Source organism: Pseudopipra pipra, chromosome 3 (assembly GCF_036250125.1).
Source record: "Pseudopipra pipra isolate bDixPip1 chromosome 3, bDixPip1.hap1, whole genome shotgun sequence".
NCBI classification, from domain to species: Eukaryota; Metazoa; Chordata; class Aves; order Passeriformes; family Pipridae; genus Pseudopipra; species Pseudopipra pipra.
In genome coordinates this window covers 3,376,320-3,404,274 of record NC_087551.1, presented here as the reverse complement: position 1 = coordinate 3,404,274, position 27,955 = coordinate 3,376,320, and the positions used below count along the sequence as shown (strand labels likewise).

Sequence of the window (27,955 nt, the reverse complement as noted above, 5' to 3'; positions counted from 1 at the left end):
TCGGCTCCGCTTCGGGCGCGCTCGGTTCCACTTCGGCCCCACTCGGCCCCTATCGGTAGGGCCCGCCCGCCGCCAGGCGTCAGGTGGGAGCGCCGAGCTGTTCGTCCAGCGGCCCTGCGGGCGCTACGCCCCGCCGCGCCGGCCGAGCGATGCGCTCTGCAGAGCAGCTGAGCGAGCCTGTGCCGGGCCGCGGAGCGAGCGGTGAGCGAGGGGAGCGGGACCGGGAATGGGATGGGGATGGAAATGGAGATGGGAATGGGGATGGGAATGGGAATGGGAACGGGGATGGGAACGGGAACGGCGTCTCCGGCCTGCGAGGGGGTCGGCCATGTGCTGAGCGGGCCCCGTTTGTCCTCATCCCTCCGTCTCAGCCCGTGCGCGGCGGCTCAGTGTGGGGGGGGGGCAATGGGGTCCCCTCAGCCCTGAGGGGTCGGGGGTCCCGACCTCCCCCAAATCCTGAGGTTTCGGGCTGGAATAGGGGTACTGAGCTGCCCTCCCTCAGATATGCTCTGAAAGTGCTGAGCTCCCTCTCCCAGCCTTGAGATGTTGGGCCAGGCTGGGGGTGCTGAACCTCCCCAAAGATTCCACCTCCTTCCCCCTCCTCCTTGCCCCAAAACATCCCCAGTATCACCACATTTGTCCTGATGTGTCAAACAATGCCAATATTTAACTCTCATAAAGGTGAACTGGCAGTTTTACCTAAAAGCCTGTTTGTTCGTGTTTGCTGTTTCTTGCTGAAAGGGGATTTGAAGTTTTCCAGGTAGCCCTTGGATTTTTACAGCTTTCCATAAAGAATCCAAATCCAGGACAAAAAAAAAATCGTCGAATTAATAACTCTTCCCATGCTGTAGAGGTTTTTCCACGGCTCCAGTATTTCTGTGCCAGGTACTTCTGAGCAGGATTGGATATTAAATTTCAAAGAGACACTGGAGGAAGGATCTGTTAAGGTTTCCCAAGAGCCAAACCACACCAGGTCAGAGGGATCCCCCAAACCCAGAAATAATTGGAGACAGGAGCACTTGGCAGAGGAATGTGCCCTGCACACACAGATTTTCCTGTGGCACCTGTTTATTCCTGCTTTGGGTGACAATGGACTAATTGAACCTGTGGTTATTCCTATGTGCTCCTGAAGTTCCCTGGTGAGCAGCTCACTGGGAATCTCTCATTTTCCATATTTTTCAAAAAATGCTGAGAGTTCTATCCCATTATTACATTTTGGCCTGTTCTAAAGGGCGGAAAAAATGACAGGAAACCAAAGTAGCCATAACATTTTAGGGGGGGAAAAAAGCATTATGAGATTTCTCACAAAAACATGAGTCCTATGTTGGGATGGGAAATAAGAAATCTTTAAAAATTGCAGGGGCTAATGGGTAGAAAAGGCTTCCTTTGCCTTTAGGGCTTTTGTGGCAAAAGGGGCTGGCATATGTTTTTTGAGGCTTTTTTTTCCCCCCTGTGATTTTAACACGCTGATTCTGTAGGCTCTGCGATTTTTGGGAGGAATTTCCATTTTAAATTGGGCTTAAGATGTCTTAGATCCACCCTCCTTCACTCAGCAAAGATTAACATGTCATGTAATGCACTTTATCCAACATAAAACTGGGCAGAAGCTCAGCATTCCCTTGTCAGAACTCTTGAATTCAGGTTTTTCTAGGAAAAACCTTGGAAGTACAGAAGCTTTTCCCCTGGTCAGTGGTGGCTTGGGGTTGGTCTTCCACTTCTCTTGTGCCTGTGATTTAAAACAAACACGTATCCTAAACTTTCTTTAGAGGACCAAAAAAAATCCAGTTATTTTGAATCCAGTTAAATTGCTGAACTGTGTTTATTCTAAGCTTTATTTTTTCCTTTTCTTTTTGGAATTTTAGGATTCCCCAGCATGTCTTCACTAACAGAGAAGGACAGACCAATTGTTCAGCTCTTGCTCAACGCTGGTACTTGCCCACGATGTATTTTGAGGTTCTGCTGTGTGGGATCACAGACCCTTTACAGACATCCAGACAAGGTTTGGCCTTTGTATTCCTGGTTAGAATGTGGGAGCACATGGATGTCCTTTCCACTCCCCTGGAGGAACCAGCTATGCTCCAAGCAGTTTTGCCTCATTCTTCCTTCAGTAGAATTGGTAGTGGGATGCACCTGAAGAATTGCAGGGCACAGGTTAAGGATAAAGCTTCCTTTTTCACTCAGTCAAACACAGTGTCATTACACATCCTTTTTAGCTGACCTTAGTGCTGAAATTCAGTGTTGTTTTAATTTTTCCTGGCTGTGCATAGTCTTTCTTGCCTTCTTTCTTATGCTTGGAACTCCTCGACTTGGTTTTGGCTCTTTGCTTTTTCTCTGTGTTGGTTCTTTGAGACCTGTCTCAAACGTCTCCATTTGCTTGCTCTGATCCCTTCTCTTTATGCTGGTGTCTGTCTTGAACTTTGTTCAAGTTAAGACTCCCCAGAATTCATTTCTAACATTTTTCTTCCCTGTCCTTGTCCATTTTCTGTCAGTTATTTGAGGAGTGTTCACTCTGTGTGCCATTTTTTTGTTCTTTTGCATCTCTACCTGATTTTCCTGTGAGTTGCAACAGCACAGTAACTGCTGACTTTCTTACTGAAGACATTTTAATAAATCCTTCTTTCTGAACTGTGTCTTTATCTCTTATCCTTCCAGAAATTCAGAGACAAGCAGGTTCTTCTCCCTCCTCACCAGCACATCCTCTTAAGTTTTGAGTTCTTAGGTTCTTACTCTGTGTATTTAATTTCACCCCCAACCTGTATCTGCTCTTATTTTCCTTTTATGCCATACTAACCAGCTCTCTTCCTGGGCTAATGGAGTTAGAGAAATTAAATTCTAATCTAATCTAAATGACAAGAAGGCACTAAATGTCTATTTTCATGGAATAGCAATGAGGCAAAAATAAATGTGTTTCTGCAAGACAGGTCTGGAAAATGTTTTTGCTCTTGGATGATAAATGAGTCTGTTGAGCAACAGCTTCCCTGGAAATTTCTGTTTTTAGAAAAATGCAGCTTGGAGCTGTTTAACTGTGTCTTCAAGATGTCTTTGGGAATAAATTCCAAGTTGTTAATTACATAAGCTAAGGCTCAGCTGGAATGCTTAGCACTGCTTTATGGAATTGTGTTTGTTCAAGAGACAAAAACAACAGAATGATTCCTGTGTTTGTGTCAGGACTTGATGAAGGATTTACAAGACTTCCTGAAAAAGAATCAAGAAAAAGAAGGCACAGTTTGTTTGGAGGTGGTTGACCCACCTTGTAAGAGGATCAGGCTTGAAGACACCGAAGAAGGTCCCGAGGATGTGAACCACAACGGAGCCCTCCCGCGGAGTCCTTCGGAGAATGACGGGAATGCTGCAGTGGAGAGCTCTGCTGGGAAGGTTTGCAACGTGTGTCTGGGAATCCTTCAGGAGTTCTGCCAGGCTGACTTTGTTAAAAGGGTAAATCCCTGTTCTTAGTCTTTTGGGGTCCTTTTTCTGGAGCTTGTCTGTGTCGGGGCCCACAGTGTAGAGCTGATGGTTAAAACCCCGTGCAATTTTGGGGTGGGTTTTTGTTTTTTTTTGAAAGGTATATTTTCTCTTTCTTTTGAAAGAAAAAAAAAAAAACAACAAAAGACAAGCCAAAACATTTACCTGTTTTGAGTATTTGAAGTGTAGGTGGCACCATCCCACTCCATCCTGCTCCTGGGCAGTGTTTGCACACCTGTAACATCTGTGTTGGCACCAGATTTTGCCCAGGCTTTGTCATAGTGTCACTTCTTTAAAAAAACCAGCAGTGCAGGTGCAATGGAATGACTGCAGGGAGCACACTTCCCTAAGAAAAGTATTAACTCATTCATGGTTACATGCATTTAGGAGATAAACCTGAGGTCCCAAGGAAAACCTCAGTGTGAATAGTGACCTCTCTTCACTTTTTTTATGTGAAGAAAACGAGGAGTCATCAGCTGCTGTTCTCTTAACTCCATGTTTTTAATACAGCATGAACCTGTCTTTATGAAGGAATAATATTTAGAGAGCCACAGAGGAAGAAGGTGTTTTGGTGATACAACAGATTGTGGGTATAACAGAGGAAATGAGAGTTAGGAGAAACATCACCTCTGAGCACTCAGACTGCTCATGTGACAAACTGAAATACCAGCTGGAAAACTCCCACCTGCATTTGAGATGTTTAACAGGGTTTTAATAGGAAAGAATTTGGTTTAATAGCATGAATGTATCTAAAAATGGGACTAAACAGAAAGCAGAGTATATGGCTTCTGTTGTTGCAGTGCATTGTGTTTCTTTTTTGTTGCCATGGGCAGAATATGTATCTTTGTACAGAAACACTTGTTCCTGAGTTACTCTCTTCAGTAGCAAGGGAAGATCTGGCAGAACTTGTTAAGGCACTGCAAAACCTAATTATTTTATATGTAAAGATGCTGATTTCACCTTGAAAGCTCAGAATTCCTCTCTAACATTCCCCAGAATCACTGACATTTTGGGTGACTTCTCCATGTGTGTTGGCATCTTTGCCATCAGTTCTCACTGGCCCACTTTAAAATGTTAGATGTATCTTTGGAATCCTACTTCAAACAGGATTTTTCACCAGGAATTAATGCTGTGGATACCTGTTTGTTCCTGTCTTGTCCCAGGATCTTAGACATTTTTATTGTCCTAGAATTAATTTATCACTGCCATGAAGGGAGATGCTCAGAGTTGGCTGTTCTTGTCTTTGATCACTGTGGTGTAGATTTTTGGACACAGATTTCAATACACAATTGGTCTTGGCTTTAAAATAGTGAATTTGGTTATTTCTTAGCCATAAGGGTACAGTTTATTAGTAACTTTTTTCTTAACAGAACAAAGAAGCTTATATTTCACTGAGTGATTAGTGATTACTCTGGTTTGGATGTTCAGCATCTCTCTGAATGTGTGTTAACATGAATTAACAATAATTGAATAAAGAATATCAACTCAGTGCCATTGCTATGGTTTAATATTAAACTCCTTCTCTTCCAGGTGTGCCAAAAAGTTAATTCTGCTGACTACCAGTTCACTAGTTTTGTATTTTCTGTGTCACTCCCCCCCCAGCTCTCTGTTAGGGAGGTAAGTAACTTAAATAACTTCAACACATATTAAACAAAGTAACTGTGGAATGTACAAGCTGGAGGTGGTTTGATTTTTAATTGTTACTGCTTAAAAAAAAAAGCCAAAACCACATGCTGGAAGTGAAATCTGCTCTCCCCTTCCTTGTGGGTGAGTATTATTTTAATTAACAAAGGGTCTGAGTCACTTTGGTTTCCAGTTAGCCCAGGAGTTATTTTACAGCTGAAATCCTGAAAGGAGTTTGTTTAAACCCTCAGTGTATTGTTCCCTTTGGATGCCAGCCCTGTGGATCTTCCAGAGGTGGAACTGCACAGCTGGTGCCTTTCCAGAAATAAATGGTAATTGGTAGTGCAGAATACAACCAGAGGAATTTCAGGATGAACTTTTAAGTGATCAGCATTTTAAATGATGGGAAAATAAACATTTTAATAATCACCCAACTTGGGCATTGTTGGAAGTCTAGATTTGTAAATCTGAAGCTGTGAAACTACTGATTTTTATGGCAATTTTTATCAAACTCAAATTGCTTACATTTCATTCATTTAGTTACAGTGGATAGTAATAATATGAAAGAGTGTATACCCTGGTAATTTTTTTAATTGAGGGATAATATTAAGCATAATATAACTTGATCAATAAAGCCCCCATTTTTGCTTAGTTGTCAGATGTTTTACAACATTCCCCTGCTTTCTGATATGAAAAGATGCAAAAATAGTGTTCTAAAAGGCAACATGTAAATTTTTATGATAGATGCTGTGGCAAGATGGGATAGAAGCTTCAGTGGACGTGGCAGAAAGAAATGTAGATTGTCTTGGATTTATATATAAACTTGTGGTGAGGTCTCTTCTGATCCCACACAGTTTGATTGTTAAACAATTACTACACTTTTAGTAGTGATTTGTGCTGTGAGTTCTGGCATTTTGGGCAAATGCCAGCGTGATAGCAATCATATATTCTGCTCCTAAGTCTTCTTGAACATAAGATTCTCTACTTCTCATCTTAAATTGAGCATAATTGGTGTGTTTGCTTCGTCTGCCACCGCCTCTGGTAAAATAAGACCAGAGCAAATCGCTTTGTGCTTTCTGGCTGGCTGAACTGCCCTTATTGCCATTTGATCTTGTGCTCATCCAGTATGTCCAAAAAAGCAAGGTGAGTGTGTGTATGCCACGTTGTGTGTGCCTGGGGTGCTCTGACTTACTCCAGCTTTGTGCCTGGTGGAAGCTGAGATGTTCCAAAGGCACCTGGTGTTTGCCGGGGAGCCTCGGTAGAGGGTGGTGTTGCACTGCAGTTCGGGTGAGGGATGTTCTCACACTGTCCTTGTGTTCAAGCAAACCAACAGTCCTACGGTGCCTGGGACAGCCAAGGGAATAAAAGTTGTGCCGTGGGGCCAGAAATGAAGAGATGGAGTGAAATGAGTGAGTAGGAAGCTCCCAAACCACATCTGTTCTCTTTGGAAGCAGTTTGGGTTCGACTGGGAGAAGGTTTGCATTAGGAAGTTCCTGCTGTCCATTCCATTCCATCCCTTTGGTCTTGCCAAGTGCTAAATCAGCTTTTTGTGTGCTCCAACTGCAGGGGTGGAAGTGGGTGATGGTGGAGGAAGAACTTTAAAAATCATGGGGGTTTATTTACCACCTGTTTATCACTTAAAAAAAAAAAAAGTGGTAAAAAAATAATTGGTAAAAACAGTCCCTGTTCTACAGTTACAGAAAAGCAGCAATATGATATGTCCAAATGTCTGAAAATATCAAAATCTAATATCAAAATATCTCTAAATACTGCCTGTTGAAAAGAGGTTATATGTTAAATCCTGCTTTTAATTCTTGGAACTGCTCTGTGCAAGAACATGTGGGATCTTATCCTAAAAGGACACCCAAAGACAACCTTCCTCCCACTGCCCTTTGTGACACAGAGATTTTCTCCAACGTATTTTTAACCAAAAAAATCGGAAACTGCCCTTTAATGTTACCTCCAACTCATTTAATGATGAGAGTTGTCATCCTGCCAAGGATAAAAATGTACTGGAGGAGCTGAAAAAGAGCGGGACATCAAATTTCCATTTACACGGTATTTGTATCTGGGATGCACAGGAGCCTCTTTCCACAAGCAGGATATTTGCTTGGAATAAATCATAAATACAGGAGTCCCAAGTTTATGTCAGACAGCTCTATTAGAATATGAAGTGAGTGGTGCCCTTCAGAAGGGTGACTGAGCTCTGTGTGCTGCCTCAGTCCTGATCCATCATCCCGGTGCTTGCTCCAAGGACAGGGATGCAAATAACATCTGCAGCCATCGCTCCCTGTAGGACTGGCTGTACCTCAGCCTGGAATTCCCCATCTCCAGGCTCTTTTCTAATGGAGTGGAACAATGCTGGGGCTGGGATTGCAACTGTTGCCACTGTGATCCCTCAGCCAGCAGCACAATAATATCCTGCAGCTTGGAATCAATACAGAGCTCCTGGATTTCAGGGATGGGTTTGCTGCTCGGCATTGCCCTGCAGGCTTGAGCTCTGTAATGAGCATTTGGCATTTTCAAACCACTCCACAAACATGAAGTAATTAGGAAGTAGAGGGATCTGATCCCCTGCTTCACGTGCAGCTGGGACAAAGTAGAGAGAGGGGGTTTTGGAATTTGGGATCTTTTGGCCCCTGTGCTCTCAGTACCCTCATCTGTTGTGTCCTCTTAATTGAAGGGGAAAAAACTAATTTCTTTAATTCTCTTTCAACTCGGAAGTCAAGAGAGAGGAGGTGAAATTTTAGCAGAGCTGCTCACAGGCAGAAGTTTTGTCTGTGTTATAGTTGTACCCCTGGAAAAAAAATGAAAAGGAGTGAGATGAGCCACCTTACTGAGCACCAAACCTGCTCTAAATGGAGGTGTGGCCGATTTCTAGGCCCCGCTCTGCGGTTGTCAGATTCTCTGGTTCAGAGTTACGTTCAAGGAATTTCAAGTGGCAGCTATTTTTGTTTATGGTTTTATCTGGGTTATTATGCAAACAAGATGACAATATGCTGGGAGTGAATCAGCCTTACTCACCCCGTCTGCAGCTGTGGGATAATGAATCACTGGATTGGAGCAGACACAGTTCCATCAGTACAACTGCATTTGTGGGTTTGTGTGTCGTGGATCTAACAGGGTTCATGTCCTCTCTCTGCCATCCCTTTTTTTTTAGGGTCCCTTTACCCTTTTAGATGTACCAAAGGAAGGATAAGAGACTTTTGGGGTTTTTTTTTTTTGATTGAGTTCCTCTCTCAGCATGTAAAAGAGATCTATGGTGTGGTTCCTTCTGTTGTTGCTTCATCGTAGGAAGTTTTGAGGGGATTTTTTCTCTTTTTATTAATTGCTTCTTATTCATTATTAGTGAACTCGAGTGTTTGTACTAAAAGCTCCCTCTGATTTCTGGAATTATTCCTTCAGTCCCATATTCAGCCTGTCTCCTAAGCTAAGTGCTGTGCTTTAAATAAGGGAGCAACTCTCAGACTTTGTAATTACTGTAAGGCCAATTATGCCTTTTATTTTGTGTTTTTTATAATGGATGATAACTGAATTTGGGGGTTTATTAATTTCTATGTTAATCAGTTTTCATGTACAATTCATTTAGACAATTGCTTTTGCATTTTCTCTGTATGGTAAATAAGTAATTACTTAAGCTAATTATGGTAAAAAACTAATTACTTAAGTCTTTTTCTAGAAATGAATTTTTATATTCAGATTTAGATATAAATACATTTAGATTTCTATCTATATATAGATATATCTCTATATAAATATTTAATTATGTATTATTATATTTTATTGTATATATTTTCTTATATCTCTATAGTGTATGATTTATTAATTATATAGATGTAAAATTATATCTATATATTAATATAGATATAAATAGATACAAATGTTTTCTAGGTATAATGTTTTTCTACATATAAAACAAGTTCCAAAGTGAAGCCTGATCTTTGTTTTTTTTAAAGCCAGGTAGGATTTGAGGTGAAGAGCAAAGTGATGTCTTACAGATAAAACAAACACCAGTTCCATCTTTCCACTTCTGAAGCAAAAGCTACATTAAATTCTCAATACTTCCTTTTTGTCCTGAGTTTTTAAAACAGTTTTCCTCCTCAAATTGTTGGGAGTTTTGAGCCTTAATTTCACTTGCTTTTATTTCTTTTCTCTCTTCTCCCTGGGCGTGGCTGTGACTCCAGAGAGCTGCTTGGCTGGGGGTGAAGCAGGAGATGAGGTGAGTAGTGGCTTTTGGAGCTCCCATCCCACTTCTTCCAGATCCAGGGAAAAGAGAGCCACTCCTACTGTTTCCCAGTGCAGTAGAAATTAAAAACTCCTTAATGCAGAAAATGCTACCCAAGAAATTAATGTTGTTGTTTCGAGGTCAGGACAGTTGCTTTCACATCAAGGTTCTTCTGCTCCCACTTGTGGAATATTAGACTCACTTCCTACATCCTTGGCCAAGATTTTAATTTACTTTGTACCTTCAAAATGAATCATAAGGAAATTCGGAATTGGGAGGTGCTGTCATTTTATTCATTTCTTAAAATTATTAATTCGTTTTTCATCGTCCTTCCTTTTGCTGTCTGACAAGAACTCTTTCTATAGACACCATTTCTCTGTCTAAAAAACGAGCAGGCAAGAAGTTGATTTTATAGTCCTGAAGTGAATTTTGTAGTCCCAATTTACCTGGTGCTTACAAAGAATAAGATGGCAGCTGTTTTTAATGTGGTTTTTATATTTTTATGCGGGTTGACCTTAATTGGTGTTTCTGATCTCTTTTGCTCTGTAAGTTCCCAAACAAGTGGTTTGAAACACATCTCTCTTTCTCACCTCTGGATGAGAAACACTTTTGCAACTACCAGGAAGCTCTGGCATCAGTTTCCTCCTTTTCCACAGGAAAAAAAAAATAAATTAATGTTTTACTTGGCACTAGTTATATAAGTTCCTCTTGAAATGTTCTATGTATCTACCTTTGACAGATCCCTGTGCAAGTTATTATTTCTTTGTGATTCAGGAATCTGGGCCTTTCCTTGGAAAAGGATGACATTGTTCAGCTGAAGGAAGCTTATAAGTGGATTATCCACCCCCAGTTGGCAGAAGAGTTGGGTGTTCCTGCTGATGGAAAGGTTTTGTATAAATAAGAAAACACTTTTTTCTCTGTTTTGTTTTTTTCATGTATGTGTGTGTATATATATATATATTTATAAACTTACACATACAGAGAAAATGAAAATATATCCCTTTTCCTTATTAACAGAAAATAAAGTTGCATTGCTCTTATAATCACTGTAGGGAGAAGAAGGGGGGAAAATTCTTTTAACCAGAGATCTCCAAGTCAATCCTAAGGGAATACCTGCAATACCCCTAAGCAGGCAGTAGAAATATTTTTTCAAACTGTTTTCAGCCTGCAGATTCTGACTTATATTCTTAAAATATTTCTGAAATGCATTGACTGAGCATGACACTGAGATCTGCCAGACAAATTCAGAAGCACCAGCATCCTGAATGTTAAAATTTCTGCAAACTGTGGCTAAAATTCCTGCTGGGGACAAGGCAGTCTGCAGGTTTTACTTGTCACCAGCCAAAGGGCTGACCCCAGGACTGGACTCTCAGTATTCTTGGTCTTTATGTTGATTTGTCTGCTTGCATAATAATTACAGATTGTCTTTTCCCAGGAGTGCTAATTGAAAGCATCCCTTTTGTCTTAGTGAATCAGAAATCACTCTGAAGGTGATCCAAGAAAAAATAAACTTCCTACCTACCAAGTTGGCAAAAGCTCTCCAACACTTGAGCCCTGAGCCACTGCAGACATCCCTGTGCCATAAAAGTTGCTTTTCCAGCGCTCTTTATCTACAAGGCACTTGAATATTAGCCAATCTTTTCAATAGCCCTCTTGAGGTGTTCTGGTGTCTGAATAACAGAAGTAATGAGTGTTGTTTGCCCAAGGCCAAGGAGGGAATTGGGGGTAGAATTGAGATTACACTGGAGTTCCTGGGCTAGCTGTCAATCCAGGAGGACACAGCTGCCTTTCCTTGCCCCAAGGCCATCCAGTCATTGCAAAGGAAGCCCCTGACAAAATTTTACCGTGGTGACCTCAGGGTTTTTATCTTTATTCCACACTCTCCCAGAAGGCTGCTGGAGTTTAGTGACCGTAATAGGCTTGGAGCAGAGGCTGCCCCTGACTCAGCCCCCCCCCCCCCCCTGGTGTGGGGGTGTGCGGGTCACTCCTGGCTCTGAAGTGCTCTCAGACAATCTTTGGTGACTTCAGAAATGCAAATGCTGCTGTGGCAAACGCTTGAAAGTCTTTAGATGGAGAATAAATGGGTCATTATCTCTTTTGTCTCTCTCTCTTTACTGTTTTCCTTTTTTTTTTTTTTTGCTTGAGAATATCCTCCCTGTTTGTTAAAAAAACCCCCATTATTACCGCCTTCTAGTTCTTTATTTTCTTTTTTTTTTTTTTAATTTAGAGTTTGTTTGAAGTCAGCGTGGTCTTTGCTCACCCAGAGACAGACGAGGAGTGCCGTTTCCTGTAAGTTTGATATAAATAACAAAAGAGCTTTATCTAAATATTGTGCAACGTTGTTGGTTTGGATTTGTTGCAGATGCAGGTGTTTATAAACTAGGACGGGGCCTGCATCTAAACTTCCTCGTGCCCACAGAAAGTTGCAGAGCTTGAAGTTACATCATCTCTGGTTAATTCAGTGTTCTAGTGCCAATAAACAAAGTCATCCAGGATTTTGATTGGAACTGGAAGGAGAACGTTGGGATAAGTTGTCCAGTTTCAGCCCTTTTCAAAGTCATTCCCTGGATCATTTAAAAAAAAATAAATTCAAACCACATGAGGGAATCTTTTGAGGTCATGCTTAGGTTTTCCTGCTCTTGTAGGAGACACAGATGGGAGGGAAAGCTTGGAAATGTGTTAATCCAATTTAACTGGTTGATTCAAACAAACAGAAGTTTTGGCCTGGCCCTGCTGTACACAAAGAAGCAAAATATTTCTGTGAATTTAGCTGCCACTTCATCTGATTTCTCAAAATCTGTGGTATATTGTGGATAATTAGGTTCACTCTTCCTGTTTGCTGATGCTTCCTGGAAAACCTGAGTTTCACTCAGTTAACTTGCACGTGCTGCAGTTAAAATCTGAGCACAGAAAGAGGTTTGGCAGAGATGTCTCTGTTGAACAGCGAATTAATTTCTTGAGACCCGAGATTCCTTTTGCAGCCTTTATATATTTCCCTGATTTTGGGGAGGGGGGTGAGGGAATGCTTGCTTGGAGATGGACCAGGCATTAGGAACAACGATTACCAGTGTTTGCTGAACATCTTTCCTTTCCAGCTTCTTCAACATTGGGCAAAAGAGGGAGAAAATTGTAGGCCCAAACCACAGTTTTAAATAATGGTACCTGCAATCCTGTAAAAACAAGTGTTTCTGGATCCTGCACCCTTTTGTTCTTATTTATTTAGTTTTACTCCATCAGTTCTTGTTCTCTGTGGTGCTCTTCCTTCCTCTGAAACCTCTCCACTCCTATTTCCAGCTCATCCTTCCATCCTTTTTGTGGCAATTCAGAAGGATGGACGTGGAGCACTTTAAGGTGCCTGTGTTAGTGCTGTAGAGGTGAGAGCTTTAAGGAAGCTCCATTCCACATTCCAATTACTCAGGTTTCTTCCCTGTGACCTGACAATATCCCTCTATTTGCCTTCTCTTTTTAGGATACTTAAACAGCAATTAAGGTTTGAGACACTTTCCCGAAGTAACAGCACATTAATTTAATTACAGAGTCATTTCTGAGGTGTCAAGGCATCCCGCAAATGTGAGAGGCTGGCTCTGGGCATGTTCTGAGGCACTGCTTTGGTTTTGATGTAAATATGGGAAATTTGGCAATTGTCACAGTAGTAGTGGCACTCTTGGGTTTTATGGAAGCAAAGCAGGACTTTGTCTCAACCTGGAGAACACTTTTGGATGGGATTTCCAAGTGTGGCACCTGCAGTTCCTCATGTCTCGAGCTGTTCCCACACAGCTGTGTGAAGAGTAGGTGGGCTGAAATGACCCTTGGTTGCTCATGGAACATTGAACTGGATCTTGCTGGTTCACATTTGGAGATTTATGTTTAAGGGTAAGGCCATCCTGAAATTTTGGCAGAGGGCATTTGTGTTGCACACCGGCCTGGGAAGCAAGAGCTGCTTCCTCAGAGTCCAAAAGAGTTACAGAGGTTTTGAGAAGCACCAGCAAGAAATGATAAATTGGGTTGTAGGTTAGAAAACATCTCTGGCTTCATACATAGAAATCCAGAAATCCTCCTGCCTGCATACATAGAAATCCATTAATAGGAACAGCAACTTCCTCTGCAGTACCAAGAAAAGTGTTTCCCTGACCTGGCTTTCGCTTTCGTGAAACAACCAAGAGTTTCCTTTTGAAGAGGCAAAACACCAATGGTGTTGAACACCTGGGGTTACTTTTTTGGTGGTAATTGAATTTTCCCATCCAGAAGGGGTGGTTTGAGTCTGGAGTTTGTAGTGGGCATTGTGGAAGAGCAGCGAGCACAGATTTCAAGATCGCAGCAAATCTTGCACAGAACGAAAATATTAATCGTGCCCTTTATCGAGAAAGATTGGAAAGGACTGAAAGCTAAACTTGTTGTGTGCTTTTCCACGTGTTTGTGTTGGTCAGGGCAGAAGAGACTTGCACCCTTTTGTCCAGGGATTCTCTCTGGATCAAGCAATGCACATCTTGCACTCTTTGTGGTTTAGGATTAAGTGAATTTTAAACTCTTGGAAGCAAGACCTTGGATATTGGTACAAAACCCATTTCCATGCTGTGTTTGTGAGTCTGTCTGTTTATTTCTTTTTCTTAAGAGCAGCAGCTAATTTTCATTTCTGCATTTAGAGCCACAACCTGTCCAGACTGTTTCAAACCAGCAAAGAACAAACAGGTAAGATCTCACCTTTTCTGTATTTCTTTTTTGACATCCAGAATTTCACAGCAGTGGCTACAACAAAGAACTTACCTGGGTATTCAGTCAGTGTTTAATGTCTGGTTTCCCTTCTTCAGAAATCTCTCTAGTTTTCAGCTGTCTGAAAAATAAAGTTGGCTCCTTTATTCACTTCACATTTCTCACCTTAAGAAAACTGAGAGCTTTTCTGGTGCTTTTCTTCAGGTCCATAATTTTAGGAATGGTCTCTGTAAATACCTCCCTTAAGATCTAGGAATTTGATTGTCATTGTTAAAAGTAGCATAAAAGATGATCCTCTAGCTCTCTGTGGGTGAAACAGTTCAGATGAGGCACATTGTGAAGATGAGACTCTGCAGCCAAAAGGGAGATACGTGAGCACGCTGCAGTTCCCATGTCCTCTGATGTGACTGAAAGCCATGAAATGGGCAGGATGGTTTTATCCTTGTGCCTCTGGAGGAGGGGAGGGAAGAAAAGGGACCTTGCCACTTGTTGCAGGCCCTGAGCACACACACAATCATTGATGGAAAAGAGGACATGAGGGATAAAAAACCAGTTGGAGAGAAGCCGATGTAAGTAGGACAGTTGATGTGATCAGAGGGAGAACAAGTGACTTCTATCAGAAGCCATTGCAAGGCCTTTTATTCTTCCTGGAGAAGAGTCTACCAACGTTTGGCAGAGGCAGGAACTGAGCCAGGAATTCTGCTGGCTCTACTCCACCTGAGCAATAAATGCAAGTCTTTTTTTTTAGAAGGGTTGTATTGTTATAACTCACTGCTTTCTGCATTGCTTCCCTTGAAAAAGGGGCAAATCCCACATGAGGAGCCAAACCAGAAAGGCCTGGCTGTTAAAACCACACAGGCAGCAAAATGTAGGGGAATCTAAAGCAAAAATGAAGAGCCATCAGAGGTTTGTCCTCACAAAGAAGCTGGGCTTGAAGCTTCAAGGGCTGTGTTAGTCAGAGAAGTGGGGTAAGAACTGGGTTCTGAGGGAAAATTTCTGTGCCATCTGCTCTAGATAGTTATTTAAACCTGCTGCCACTTTAAGGGTTTTCCAGTTCATCTGTTCTAAAAGGAAGAGAAGTGCTATTAGCTGTGATTTATGCTTAGAAGGACAAAGAGCAGCTTTCCTGAAGGCACCCAGGAACTCTGTGTTAGAGCAGAGACTTGAATTGTCCCAAACAATGCCCCAGTATTTTCAACTTCTTTCCCCAAATCCCCAGTCCAGTTTGCAGAAAAGACACCATTAAATTGGAAATCCAGCAGCCAGGGGACTGGGAGGAGAGGCTCAGGAACCTGGACTTCTTCATGTGGAAGGTTCTTCTCTTGGCAAGGAGAAAGCTTTTGGGAGGACCCAAATCAACTTTTGAACTTCAGCACCAGATACCTCCTCAACAGGCTTATTTGCAGAACTAGCTGCCTGCTGTCACTGAGATAAAAGCTGGGGCTTAACTCTTGAAAAAGAAGGTGATTTAGGTTTCTGGTCATGGATTTAGGATTCTGATTTTAAACCAGTTTGCAAATTTGGGTCTGGGCTCCCAAGTGAAAAAGCTCAACACTGTGTATATTTTAGTGCTTTTTTTCTCCCTTAGGCATATCCTTTCTGTGTTTTTCTTAGTTCTTGACTCATTTTTTTATTTCACTGTGCAGTCTGTTTTCACCAGAATGGCAGTTATAAAAGCCCTAGAGAAGATAAAAGAAGAGGATTTTCTCAAGTAAGTCTATACTGAAACTAGTTCTTAGTATTGTGCCTCTGTATAGAATTAGGATGAGGAGGAAAATATTCTGTGGGTAAGTAGTGGTAGGGTGTCTATAAAAGAACTTTTGGTTGTTTATATTCTGATGGTTTACTGGTTAAAATGTGTTTTCTGTTCTTCTTTTAATTAAGGATTATTTTGAACCTTAGAGTTTGTAAGATAAGCAAGACTTCTGCCCATATTTCCAAAAATGTCAGGAGTTGAGTTTTAATTAAACACCAAGAGCTGTAATATGGTAAAAATCACACACAGTGAGAAGCCATCATGTTTTGGTATTACTAGTAATTTTTTTTTACTTTTTTTTTCTTTTTAAATACAGGCATTTTCCATGTCCCCCAAGTTCACCAAAGAACCTGTGTGATGCTCTGGAAATTCAGTGCAATAACGGGGCAGTTTTTGTGGCTGGTAAGGTGATGAATTTATTTGCTGCTGTGTCATCTTGAACAGAACTTTCTAACACTGCCATGAGAACCAGAGATTCTTCTGTTTGTAAATCCCTGTAATTAAATGTAAGAGGCAAAGAAACAAATCCAGCTCTATCCAAGAGTGGGTGGGTTTGAAAGGGGAAGGAAATGACAGATCCCCTCTTTATCACCTGCCTGCAGGAGCATCTGCCCTTCTCCCAGGCCTGTGTATAAACAACTTATTTAAACACATGCAAGCAGATTAAAAAAACCCCAACCTGTAATTTAAATCCAACACACTGTGTTTAAAAGGATGATAAAAATCCTGGCTACAGGAAAATGGAAAATGAAAAAAAATGCACAAGTGAGTGGCAGGTTGGTTGATGTTCTACACATACCCCTTTTTTTTTTAATTACTGATTAGACAGATTTTGGGAATTCAAGATACCCAGTTCCTTTTAGCCTTTTCCAAACACACTGTTTTATTTTAGCTTGCTTTGTTGGATGGTTTTATCAGAATCCATCTGTATGAAGAACAAGAGGGTTTGCTTTCTGCATGTCATTTAATATTGGCCTTGTGATTTACAGTTTATATCTTGCTACAACAACAACAACAACAACAACAAATCCAGGCAGGATTTTTTTTAATTTTCAAAGAAATAAATCCAAAATGGGATTTATTGAGCACAGAGCAGTTATTTTGTTATTATTAAATGAGACAGGATCTTAATTAGCAAGCACAGTTTCAGAGTTAGCGTTGCCCTCTTGACCTTCCCTTTGGTGTTCAGTGATCACTTCCCACCTCAACTTGGGGTTTTTTTTTTTTGAGGATTCAGGAGCTGTCAAACCGAGAAACACCTTCTGTGTGTTTTTTTTTTTTTTAAACCTCCTCTTGTTCAGATCAAGAGTTAAAATTCTTATCTTGTTCTCCTTTTTCCATTTTATGGAAGGAGAATTTAGCAGTGAGAAGCTGCCTGTGAAGGGTGAGTCACCTCCTTTCCTTGCCCCAGTGAAACGGTTACTCAGTTTCCCCATTTGTTTGCGTGGCTTTTTCTGCAAGAGGGAAACATCGCTCAAGATAGGAAAATATGAGACAACCCCCCCAAAAAACTCGAGGTGTCAGAGGCACAGTGTAAAGCACAGAGCTGCTCTGAGCTCCTTTGCAAGGTTTCACACGAATGAGGCCCTTGCTTTTGGGAATATTTTTCACTTCTTACCAAACCTGTCCATAAAAAAGGCTCCTGTTGGCCATCCAAGGATTGTTCTTTGGTTGCAGCAGCCCTTGTGCCATGGAGGTGCCATGAGATCAGTCCAAGGATGCCAATCTTATTATCTTTCTGACGTTCCTCCTAATTTGTCATGGAGATTTTCTGCTCCTCACGTGGTTTTCCCTGGGTGCCAAAGCATTTTAGTTTGGATTTGTCTCCTTAAGCCTTCAGAAAGTGGCAGGACTTGGCTTGGAACCTGAACTGCTCCATACAGGAGGGTTATCCCTGAAGGTGGGACTGCAGCAACAGGCTCTCCAAGCCCACCTTTAAGTGGCTGTGCTGGATACTGGAATTCTCCTGGATGAGGCCACAAGCATTCCGTAGTGCTGCTGGAATTCTCTTCCACAAAACGAGTTTGAGCCTGGAAAGTCATTTCCACAAAGCTCCAGTGAAGGTTAAATGGGTTAAAAACTTTTGTCCCTTGGTTTAGAGGGATTACAGCTAACTCAGCTCTTTTTTTACAGGAAGGTACAACAAATATTCCAGGAATTTACCTCAGACCCCCTGGATTATTGATGGGGAGAGGAAGCTGGAATCTTCAGTGGAAGAACTAATTTCAGAGCACCTCATGGCCGAATTCAAAGCAGACAGTAAGTATTTAGGAGATCTCTTACCAGACATATTTTTCATCCCTGCTAGAAGATTTTTTAGAAGAGTTTTCTTAGTACCCACCCACTTAATCCAAGAGTGTGAGGGGAAAAAAGCTATTATTTCTTTATCCCTCTCTTATCCTTCCAAGTCAAAGCTTGTAAACTTTTTTTTTAGCTGTAATCTGTGAGTAATTAGATCCTTTTATCCTGCTAAAGTAGCTCCTCAGTTCATCTGATGATGCAAATACCTTGGTTTCATGTATAGCAGGGTTTTTGCCCCACCAACCTTCTGATGGGTTGGTGATTCATAAAATGACTTGTATCAAGGAGGTTTTTTGCCACCAGCATTTTGCAACATCTGCCTGGCTTTCAAGCCCTTTGTGTCTCTTGCCTTGATTCATTTCTTTTCTTCAGTGCACATAATGCTCATCCAGGGATTATCCAGATGAAATAATCACTGCCCGTTGCTTGTGGAATTAAAAACAACAGAAAGCCCAAGGAAAAATTGCATTAAATATCAGTTTGGAGAACACCCTCCTGCTTCCCTCTCCTCTCCTCCCAGTGGATGTGTTACTCTGGTTGGAGCATCTCATTCAGGCCAAGGAACTGGGAGTGCTCATCAAAAAACTTGTGAATAAACAGTAATATCCCAGATTTGTCCCTGAAGTGTCTGTAAAGGCAACTCTTGGAAGCAGCTTTTGCAAACAAGTTTAGAAAGACATTATTTCACCTTTTAAGCTGCAGAGGATATTAAAAATGTAAAATAAAAATCTCGCCTGCCTTGTTTAAATCTGTTCCAGGCTTTAATTTTTCTTCCTCTGGAAGAGAAGATGTGGATGTGAGGACACTAGGAAATGGTAAGGCTTGGAAAATCCCTTGTGAAACACAGAAACTAAGTGGTTGTGTGAGCTGTTTTAATGGATCTTGCTGAATGCTAAGGCAGGCTTTGAAATTTTATCTCAGAAACATTTTAGTGCTATTTATATATTTATTCCTAAAGACCAAACGCCATCTCAGTGGCCTTGGCTGCATGGAAAGGCAGAGCTGGTTGGGAGTATTTGATTTTATTCACTCCCTGCTTTGAAGCCATTTCTGTCAGACTCATTCCTGTCTTGTTTGCTGTTGGATCCTTCTAATTCCCTCACTGTCCCTGTGGAGTAGGGGGAGCCTTATTTTCTTTTTCAACTTGGGTCCTTTGGAAAGGTCAGCTGCTTTACAATATGTTGGAGCTGCTGCAGCCAAAGGAGGAGGGCAAGAAAAAGTAAAAAATGAGCAATTCCATGTTTCAGTTGCTGTCTGATTGCTGTGGCTCCTGGCATTGCTTGTGCTGGGGATTGTCCCTGGCCCCGAGCAGAGAGAGAACAACTCTGGCAACAGATGTTGAGCTGAGGGAGCAGGGATTTAACATCCTCTTGCACCTGGGCATTGCTGTAGGTGACAGAAAATAAGCTAATTAACTTTTTTCTTATTTTATTTTTTAATTAGCACAGACTTGTACCAGAAGTCTTCTGGGAAGTCATAATTTGCACTCGCTGCCGAAACTGGGCTTTAGTAGCCAAAAAAAAAAAAAGTCCCTCGTTTCTTCTCCTTCCATCTGATGCCACATCCCTAAACCCACAAGTCCTGTCCCTGTTTGTCTTAACAGCAGCCAGGCTTCACACCTCCCAGCCCTCCTTCCCATGTTCATTTAGAACTACACTCATGTTTTTGTGTTTTATGGCTGTGCCTGATGCCAGGAAGGCCCTTTGCGATCGAGCTGGTGAATCCTCGCAGGATCCACTTCACCGCCGAGGAGATGAAGAGGCTGCAGCAGGTAAATCATTTGCACCTCACAGAGCCCGTGGAGCACGTGCTGCCTCTCCAACCCAGCAGCTCTAACTGGTTCCTTCTGAAAATATCACAGGCAATTAATAACTCTTCAGACAAAATCCAGGTTCGAGACCTGCAGCTCGTCACCAGGTCAGTATTTCCCGGCGCTGCCGAGGGGTTTCAGGGCGACACTTTGGGACTTGTGCAAGTGGTCTTGCTCACAGCCTGGGATAATTATGCTTGTGTCAAGTGAGTCATTAGTTTCTCTTGTGCAGAGAGGCAATTGGTCGTATGAAGGAAGGTGAGGAGGAGAAGACAAAGACCTACAGTGCCTTAATATGGACGGACAAAGCAATCCAGAGGGAAGACATCGCGCTCCTGGATGATATCAAGGTATCAGGAGCTCTTGTTGCTGATTTAAATAGTACCTGTTCTGGTGCCCCGGGGAAGAGTTAAATACTCTTAAGTACTATAATATCTCTTTCTCTGTGTTTGTTTTTTTTTATCAGGGTTTGTCTTGTTGTAGGGACTTCCATACCACCTTTTTTTTCCTTCACCACAGTCATCCAAGCAGGACAGCTGCCCAACTGTTGGCCAGGCCAACAAACACTTGTGTAATGTTCACCTTCCAGGACACCAAATAATCAAAATTAGTGGATGGCAGAGGAGGAAACCTGGCACCTGCACCCCTTCCTTTACCTTACACATTGTTTTGTGTAAGCACAAGTGGCAGAGCTTTTGTTCTGCTCTACAGCCGCTCTCCCGCGGCCACAACAATTCCCAGTTGGAAGTGCCTGTGACAAAGAGTGGTAAGAGGCCTTAGGAAGGCTCAGCACACTCTGGAATGAGAACTTTCTCCAGATGTTGGGCTGATGGAGAAGTGGGTTCAGTTTTTGTTGTGCTGCACCATTTCCTACAGCTCTTCCCCGTGAACTCCAAGCAAGTGCTCACAGCTCAGGGAGACAACTGTTGGCTTTTCCTGGAGCTTCCCTCAATCCTGAAAAGTTGCCTTTCAAACTGCTGCATCTCCTTTGGGAAGGGAGCGGGGAATGAACTTCTGAAAAGACTGTTCTGAGATCTAATCTCATTTCAGGGGCTTTTTTCCCTCACTTTTATTTCTAGGGGGTTGGCTGTAGTTTAGACAAAGCATTTTGTGGGTGGGATTTTTTTTTTTTTTCCCTGATTTGCCCTGAGGCTCTCAGCGAGCTGCTAAATCCTGGAGTCATTCCAGCAAAGGGCTGTGGAGATTTCAAGGTTATTCCTCTGTATTTGTGATTCCATTAGTTTGTGTTCGCGCGAGGCCTCGGAGATGGCTGTCCTTTCTCCTTTGATAAACTTGGAAAAAATGAGTCCTGTCTCAAGCTTACTCAAAAAGATGGGATTGGTTCACAACACTCGTGACTCTCCTACAGTCTGTTCAGTGTGTTACATTTCGCTCTCTCTTGTGGCAGGAATTAAAACTGGACCAGAAGACCCCTCTCCGTGTTCTGCACCGGCGGCCCCTGGCCGTGCGCTGCCGGATCATCCACACCATGAGCTCCGAGTACATCGACGAGCACCATTTCCGCCTGCACCTCAAGACTCAGGCAGGGACGTATCCTTGGCTGCCCTGGCACCAAACAGCTCCTGATTGGAGTCACTTGGCTGCCCTGGCACCAAACAGCTCCTGATTGGAGTCACTGGGATCACGGGAAGTTTCCTGCTCGGATCCCTGCTCTCCAGCAGTCGTGTGTTCCTGCAGGATCTTTGCTTTTATGTGGCACAATTCCACACCGAGGTTTTCATTCCAAAAATGGCTCCTGTGTGTGTGGAGTTCTGTGCTGACCACTCACAGAATTACAGAGTATTCTTAGTTGGAAGGGACCCACAAGGACTGTTGAGTCCAATGCCCTGATAGTTTAAATGCATGTGACAGCCATAGAAATGTCCTGGTTAAAAATACACTTTCTTAATTTAACTGATAACTTCTCACCTTAGAAAATCAGCTTTTCTGCAATATTGAATGCACTTCAATGCAGACTGTGGGTTGCTGCTACTTAAAAGTTAAGAGTTTTGGCATAAAGTCACCCCTCACTTTGGAATAAATCAGAAGATAAAGGTCAGTGGTGCAGTTTTTGGCACTAGAGTCAGAAGCCAGGAATTAGGAGTTCTTTTAAAGCTTAACAAGATGTTAACTAAAAACTGGCTTAAGAGTAAAAAACCCACCTTTTTTCTCCCCCTTTTGCTTTCTTTGCTGTGAAATCCACCTCTCCTTAGCCAGTGTTTCCAGCTACATTAAAGAATTTGTGCATGGAGACTTTGGAAGAACAAAGCCCAATATTGGGTCCCTCCTGAACAGAACTGCTGACATTCTGGAGCTGGATGTGGAAGTAAGTTGTTTGCTATTTATCCTTCCTGGAAATTACTAAGGGGGTGGAATTTTTGAGGTGCTTTCCATGGAATTGCTCCAAGTGGATCAACATTCCTTAGCACAGTTAACAGAAAAATTAATATTAATGCAAGAATAGTGGTTTGTCCCACACTGCCACACGTGCCGGGCTTCCTCTTCCAAATTTGTGTCAGGGAGGGGTGGGAGGACACATCAAGAATTTACAACACTAGTTATCAGCTTATCCTTGCTTAGATTTGGGGACAGGTGATGATGGTTTTCTACTCAAGCCTTGCCTGCACCACCCAATACCTGAATATTTCTGTGCCATCCATCCACTCGTGGTTTGTTTTCACACTGTGACGGCCCAGCTGCAGGATGGGGAGAAGCTGGAGACAGTTCACGTTCCTAACAAACAGTTCTGGGCACTTTGGAAACGCAGCCCAACATCCAGGGATGCTGCAAAAGGAGTTGTGACTCTTTTGATATGTGTAAAATATCAGCTCTGGTGATTTTGCCTTTTTTTTTCCTCCCCTCTCCCAGTCTGTTGACGTCGACTGGCCTCCGACCCTGGATAACTGACTTCCCAAGGGATGAGGAAGCAGCAGCTCATGACCAAACACTGTGCAGTGTTTCAGCCTGGGTGCAAAGGGTTTCCATGGAACACTTGGATCATGTTGATCTGCCAAAGGATACCCTGACTTTGAATCTACTTTGAACACTCTGGACCAGGTAGTGTTGGTTCAGTCCCTGGCCTTACCTTAATTTCTTCCGTGCATAAAAAGATTTTGGGAAGCCAGTGCATTCCTGATAAATTAGAGTTAAAGATAACCCTCCCTCAAGTCAGATTTCTTTTGAAACTCTTTTTATATTGGATGCTCTCCTTATCTGGATAGAGGTAGCACAGGGTTACCTGAAATCCCAACTCTTTCTGAGCACTGTTCCTGCAGGAAATCCCAAAAGCCAGGGAGACTGAAGCCAGCAGGACAGTGCTGGAGCAAGTCTCCCTGCTGGCTGCTTTTTGGTCAGGGTTAGTTTTAGAGATGGGCAAATTTATCTCACAAAGGGCAAAAACATTTTTCAGAGGAAACCTTTGCACTTAAAACCAAGTTTTTCTAATTTAAAAACATGGGCGACACTTCCTAGAAACAACAGCTGGGGCCTCGTGAGCCCTCCAGCCTGGCCACAGTCCTCTCCAGGAGCAGGAATTCCCCAGTGAGTCACCACATATAAAAAGATTGGGAACTCCTGGCAGTGGTGCATGATGGGGATCTAAAGAAAAACAGGAATACCAAAGAACCTCAAAGTGCAGGCAGACACAAAACCTACCTGAGGATGTTGGAATCCAGAGACAGGGATTAAAAAGCTTTGATTTAGCAGCATAATACAATTTTTCTAACACCCTCACCTTGGATGGATGCCTGGAAGACTTGAACTTGCCTGGGATAGGGAAGATCTGAGGTTTGTAATTTGCTTATTTTAAATGTTTCCTACTAAGCACCTTCCTACATCTTTAGGAAGAGTCACTTTTATACCTGCATCATGTTAATCCATTAGGGAAGATGCTTCCCTGAAGTGCAGAAGAGAGTTAAACTATCAGCAAGAAATTAAGGTTTGGAATTTAAGGGCTCTTCATTAATTAACATTTTGGAAATAAAGAGCATAATATTTGCCAAGACCAACCACTGTTTGGGGACAGGGAGGATGGCTGGGATGTCTTCCCTTTAATTCAGTGGTGCCAGGACCTCAGACCAGAACAGCTGCATGAGAGCTTGAGCTGGAGGCTCTAAAACTGTTCATGAATACATTTTTAAGGAGCTCCTAAAAAAATCATCTTGAAAAATTCTGCACTACCTGTGCTGTGCTTTCCTAGCCCTCTGCAACCACAAGTAATTCAGAAGCTCCTGTTTTTCTAACACAAAAATAACAGGAGCACGATTAAGACAGCAATATTAGTTTTGGTTTTAATCTTATAGCCAATATGAGCAACAGATTCCAGGAGTAGTTCTCAGATAATAATCTGTAGCCAGACAGGAAGTGTCATGAATGATGGAAAACTAAAGAAACCGAATTCAGAAAACAAACAAAAAGAGAATTTCAGTCTCACAACTGTGATTTCTTGAAACTCAGAGTGAGCTGAAATATGATTTATAAATTCCATAAACTACAGGGAACAAAAAATGTAAACAAGGCTGTGCATTTTGGCACAACAGGCATGAGAAGAGCTGTTCCAAGGGGGAATGGAGCCAAAGGGGGAAGGAGAAAGGGCTGCTCCTGCTGTAGGTCAAGGACACACAAGGCACTTCCCTCTGCAGCTCCTGCTGCACTTGGGGGTCACGTCCCAAATCCCAGTGCAGATAAACCAGGCTATAAACATTGCCCTCAGTGTGCTGAGGACACAGAGAGGTCCTCCAAAAATTCCCAATCATGATAAATGTCAAGCCTTCCAATGATGATGCAAATCCCTGCAGCTCTTGGGGCAGTTCCTGGGCAGGGATCATGGGCAAATATGAAACCCCAGGATGCGACCTGGGGGTGTGGACTTTGCTCCAAGGCCAGTTTCCAACAGCAGGTGACAACCCTTGGAACTGTCATGTGAGGAATACTGCAGCAATAATAATATTCATGGTGGACTTTGGCCTTCACCTTATTTTTACCAGTAAAACACCACCTTGTGAGCACTCAAACTGATGCTCTGAGAGCAAGATTTAATCTTGTGTTTCTCCAACTGGCCACCTCCAAGCCCCCTTCCATTTGGGTTTTGCCCAGAGAAAGCTGTACCAGCAGCACAAATGTGCCCAAAGCATCTGTCCCCTCCTCCCCTCTGCCTAAAAACTCAATGGCTCTGCAACAAAACCTTCCATTGCTTGAGGTTTTGTAGTGGCCATCAGTAACTGGGAGCAGAAAATACCCAAAAAAAGCCCCAGAACAAGCAAGTGATAACCTGCCTTGTTCCCTTTTCCCTGCCTTTCCCGTGGTGAGGGATGTCACAAAGCTGAGGAGGTTGCAGAAGCTGAGCACTTGGTATAACCAGTTTTTTTTAATTACCAAACCAACTCGTTTACAAAGGAAAACAGAACTTTGAAAATATTTAATTATACAGTAAAAACAAATTGTACTATAAAGAGCTTTCTATGAAGTGAGTAAAATGTTTACATTTAATATACTTAAAACTGAGAACTTCAAAAAAAAAAAAAAACAGAACTGAATAAACAACACATTTCAAACTTTCTGTGTATTTCTTTGGTCTTCCTATTGCTCAAGACTGCAGAGGAGCTGTGAGGGAAAACTGCTTTAAAACAGGGAGAGTCAATTCATGGCTTTGTGCACCTGGAGTTTGGGGAAGCAGTTTCCCAAACTTCACACATCCTACAGTGTGACTGTCACCTGTGCAAGGGGGGGGGATGGATTCCAGCAGCAGCACCAGAGTGCTCCCAACACAAGGGAATGCAGGGAGGGAATCCCATAAACCACAGAGGGGTTCTGGAGCTCCTTCCTTGTATCCATCTCTATGTCTCAAGTGGTTTTTTTTAGATTTGGGGGTGGTTTTTTGATTTTTTTGTTTTGTTTTGGGTTTTTTTATATCCAAGTGTGCTTTTTTTATTGCTGCTTTCATGGTCTGGTTTTATGTCACCAAATGGTAACAATTCAGACCCTCAAGCCTTATCTGCCCTACAGAGCAGATGTATCACCTAAGAAATACTCAGACATTTCTTGCTGTGTTGCTTCTTTAAAAAATAACAGTATAATAAAGTAGCCAAGGCCCAGAGTGTCTTACCCAGCCAGTCACCCCCAGCTGGTGTCATGGAACAGCTCCTGGCTCAGGCTAAGAGGGGAGACTGGGAATCAAGTGGGAGGGAGGAAGTTCTGGTTCCTGATCCAGAGGAGAGAGGAGTGTTTTTAATTGGTACTGACTGAAATGGCTTTAAAAGTCATTAATAGGAGATGAGGCTGCCCAAGGGCTGCCCCTGGCTTTGCCCTCCTGGGAGGGGGTGGTGCTGGGGGGGGGGCAGGATCTGAGCCTTCCTTTGAGCAGTCACTTGCATAGCAGGAAACTGCTGGGATACCTGAGGAAAAAAAGCAAGTAGATACTTCGGCTCGAGAGATTCCCGCCGTGCAAAACGCCACACACACATCACAGCTACACTCACACACAACAACTGCAGAGCAATGACAGCTTCATCCCTAAAGCAACAGGGCTTGGCTTGTAAAACAAGTGCACTCTGGATGAAGTGCAGACTTTCTGTTCCTTCTCCTGTGCAGTGATTTCCTTTACAACAGAGCTGGACTATTTAAAAATTCAAACCTTCCGGTCTTTTTAAATACATCTAACAATGACATAGTCATTAAAAAAAAAATTTCACCAGTCAATTTGCCTTCAAAGCAAATGGAGTGTGGAAAATCAATACATGTACTCATTTTAGAAGAACAGTATTTATAGAAAGGGGGTGTGAAACCTAAACCTTTCAAGTAGGCTGAGTTGAACTTTTAATATCTGTAGATGAGACTGAACTAGAGTGCTCATGTGCAGGTTTGTTTTCCTAATTTCTGTCCTATCAAAAATTGAATTGCTATAGCAAAAAATGGCTGCTTTGAAAGAACTTTAACCCTGTGAAGTATTTGAAATTTTAACCCTTCTGAAGACACCAGCTTTTACAGTCCCCAAAGGCAAGGAAGCTTTAAGTGTTACCATTTCCCTTTACCAACAGCGCCAAAATACACCTACAAGGTACTTTTAAGGTACAGGACCCCAAACCCTACCCCCACCTCCCCCTTCTTGACGGGCACCACTATGGGCTTAAATAACTTAACTCTTATGGTAACTTAAATAACCTTAAGTTCCATCGTCAAACTTGCACAGCGACATTCTGAGGGAGAAAGCGGGGACTCCAGAAGGGTGAACGACTCCTCTCCACGCGGCGGCGGCACCTTTGGGCAGCTCCGCCCCTCAGGGGTTGTAGCTTTGTAGGATGTTATCGAAGGGGAAGGACTGGTAGAGCTCGCTGTCGCCGTCGTAGAACTGGGCGTCTGCCAGGCCGCCCTGGTGGGCGGTGGAGAGTCTCGGCTCGCCCAGAACCTCCGGGCCTATGAAGTCGTACACGGGGTCGGCCAAGCCGGGCTGGGAAGCGAATCCCGCGGCGCCGGCCCCGGGCGGGCCCAGCTGCAGCTGCTGCCTGGGAGCGCCTGAGTTCAGCACCACGTTGAACTTGTCGAAGTTGATGCTGGTGCAGTTCATGTCGTCGGTGTCCATGCTGACGATGCCGGAGGCGGCGCCGCCGGGATGAGCCGCGTGCACGGCGCCGCCGCCGGGAACGCTCGGCAGGTCGACGTTCGACGCCGCCGCAACTCCCAGCCCGTTGGTGCTGCTGTAATTCCGGTAAAAGCCCGAATCCTTCTCGTCGGGCCAGTTCACAGGGTCGTGGAAGGTCGGGAGGGAGCCGCTGCCGTGAGCCGGCTGAGGCGCGTCCGCGGAGAAGCTGTTGGGTGGGTGTGTGCCCAGCAGGCCGCTGGCAGAGGAGCTGTGCAGCCAGCACGAGGACAGCCCGTCCTGCTTCCCTGGGCCCACCGGGGCCAGCTGGCTGCAGCCAGGGTACATCTGACCAGCGCTGGCCAGGGATCCCAACCCGGGAATCATCAGCGAGGATGAAAACAGGTTTGGTTCTAATGGAGAGAAGGGCAGGTTTAAGGATTTTTCTTTAAAATTACGAATGGTAACAAGCAAAGAAAACACACTGCAAGGAAA

At 43.1% G+C, this 27,955-nt stretch overlaps 2 protein-coding genes across 5 annotated transcripts in view; one reads left to right on the top strand and one right to left on the bottom strand.

Moving 5' to 3' along the window:
- Positions 1–50: 50 nt before the first annotated feature.
- Positions 51–25,440, top strand: PUS10 (pseudouridine synthase 10). Of its 3 annotated transcripts, XM_064647462.1 has the most exons (18): positions 51–201; positions 1,863–1,999; positions 3,169–3,435; positions 4,993–5,079; positions 9,270–9,304; positions 10,085–10,196; positions 11,538–11,599; positions 13,954–13,999; positions 15,667–15,731; positions 16,093–16,178; positions 17,910–18,035; positions 18,836–18,892; positions 19,772–19,848; positions 19,939–19,994; positions 20,120–20,237; positions 21,296–21,438; positions 22,114–22,213; positions 22,756–25,440. In XM_064647462.1, exons 1-18 carry the CDS (start codon positions 150–152, stop codon positions 22,792–22,794), a joined length of 1,665 nt encoding a protein of 554 aa, XP_064503532.1. In that variant the 5' UTR covers positions 51–149; the 3' UTR covers positions 22,795–25,440. The 3 variants fall into 3 exon arrangements, with proteins under 3 accessions (XP_064503532.1, XP_064503530.1, XP_064503531.1); XM_064647460.1 differs by having other exon boundaries at positions 19,772–19,994; XM_064647461.1 differs by lacking the exon at positions 51–201 and adding an exon at positions 310–885 and having other exon boundaries at positions 19,772–19,994.
- Positions 25,273–27,955, bottom strand: part of REL (REL proto-oncogene, NF-kB subunit) — a 38,825-nt gene continuing 36,142 nt past the window's right edge. For both annotated transcript variants that reach the window (XM_064647464.1, XM_064647463.1), the window contains one exon: positions 25,273–27,873. In XM_064647464.1, the coding sequence (XP_064503534.1) occupies positions 27,161–27,873 (713 nt within the window). In that variant the 3' untranslated portion in view covers positions 25,273–27,160. The remainder of the gene's footprint in view (positions 27,874–27,955) is intronic.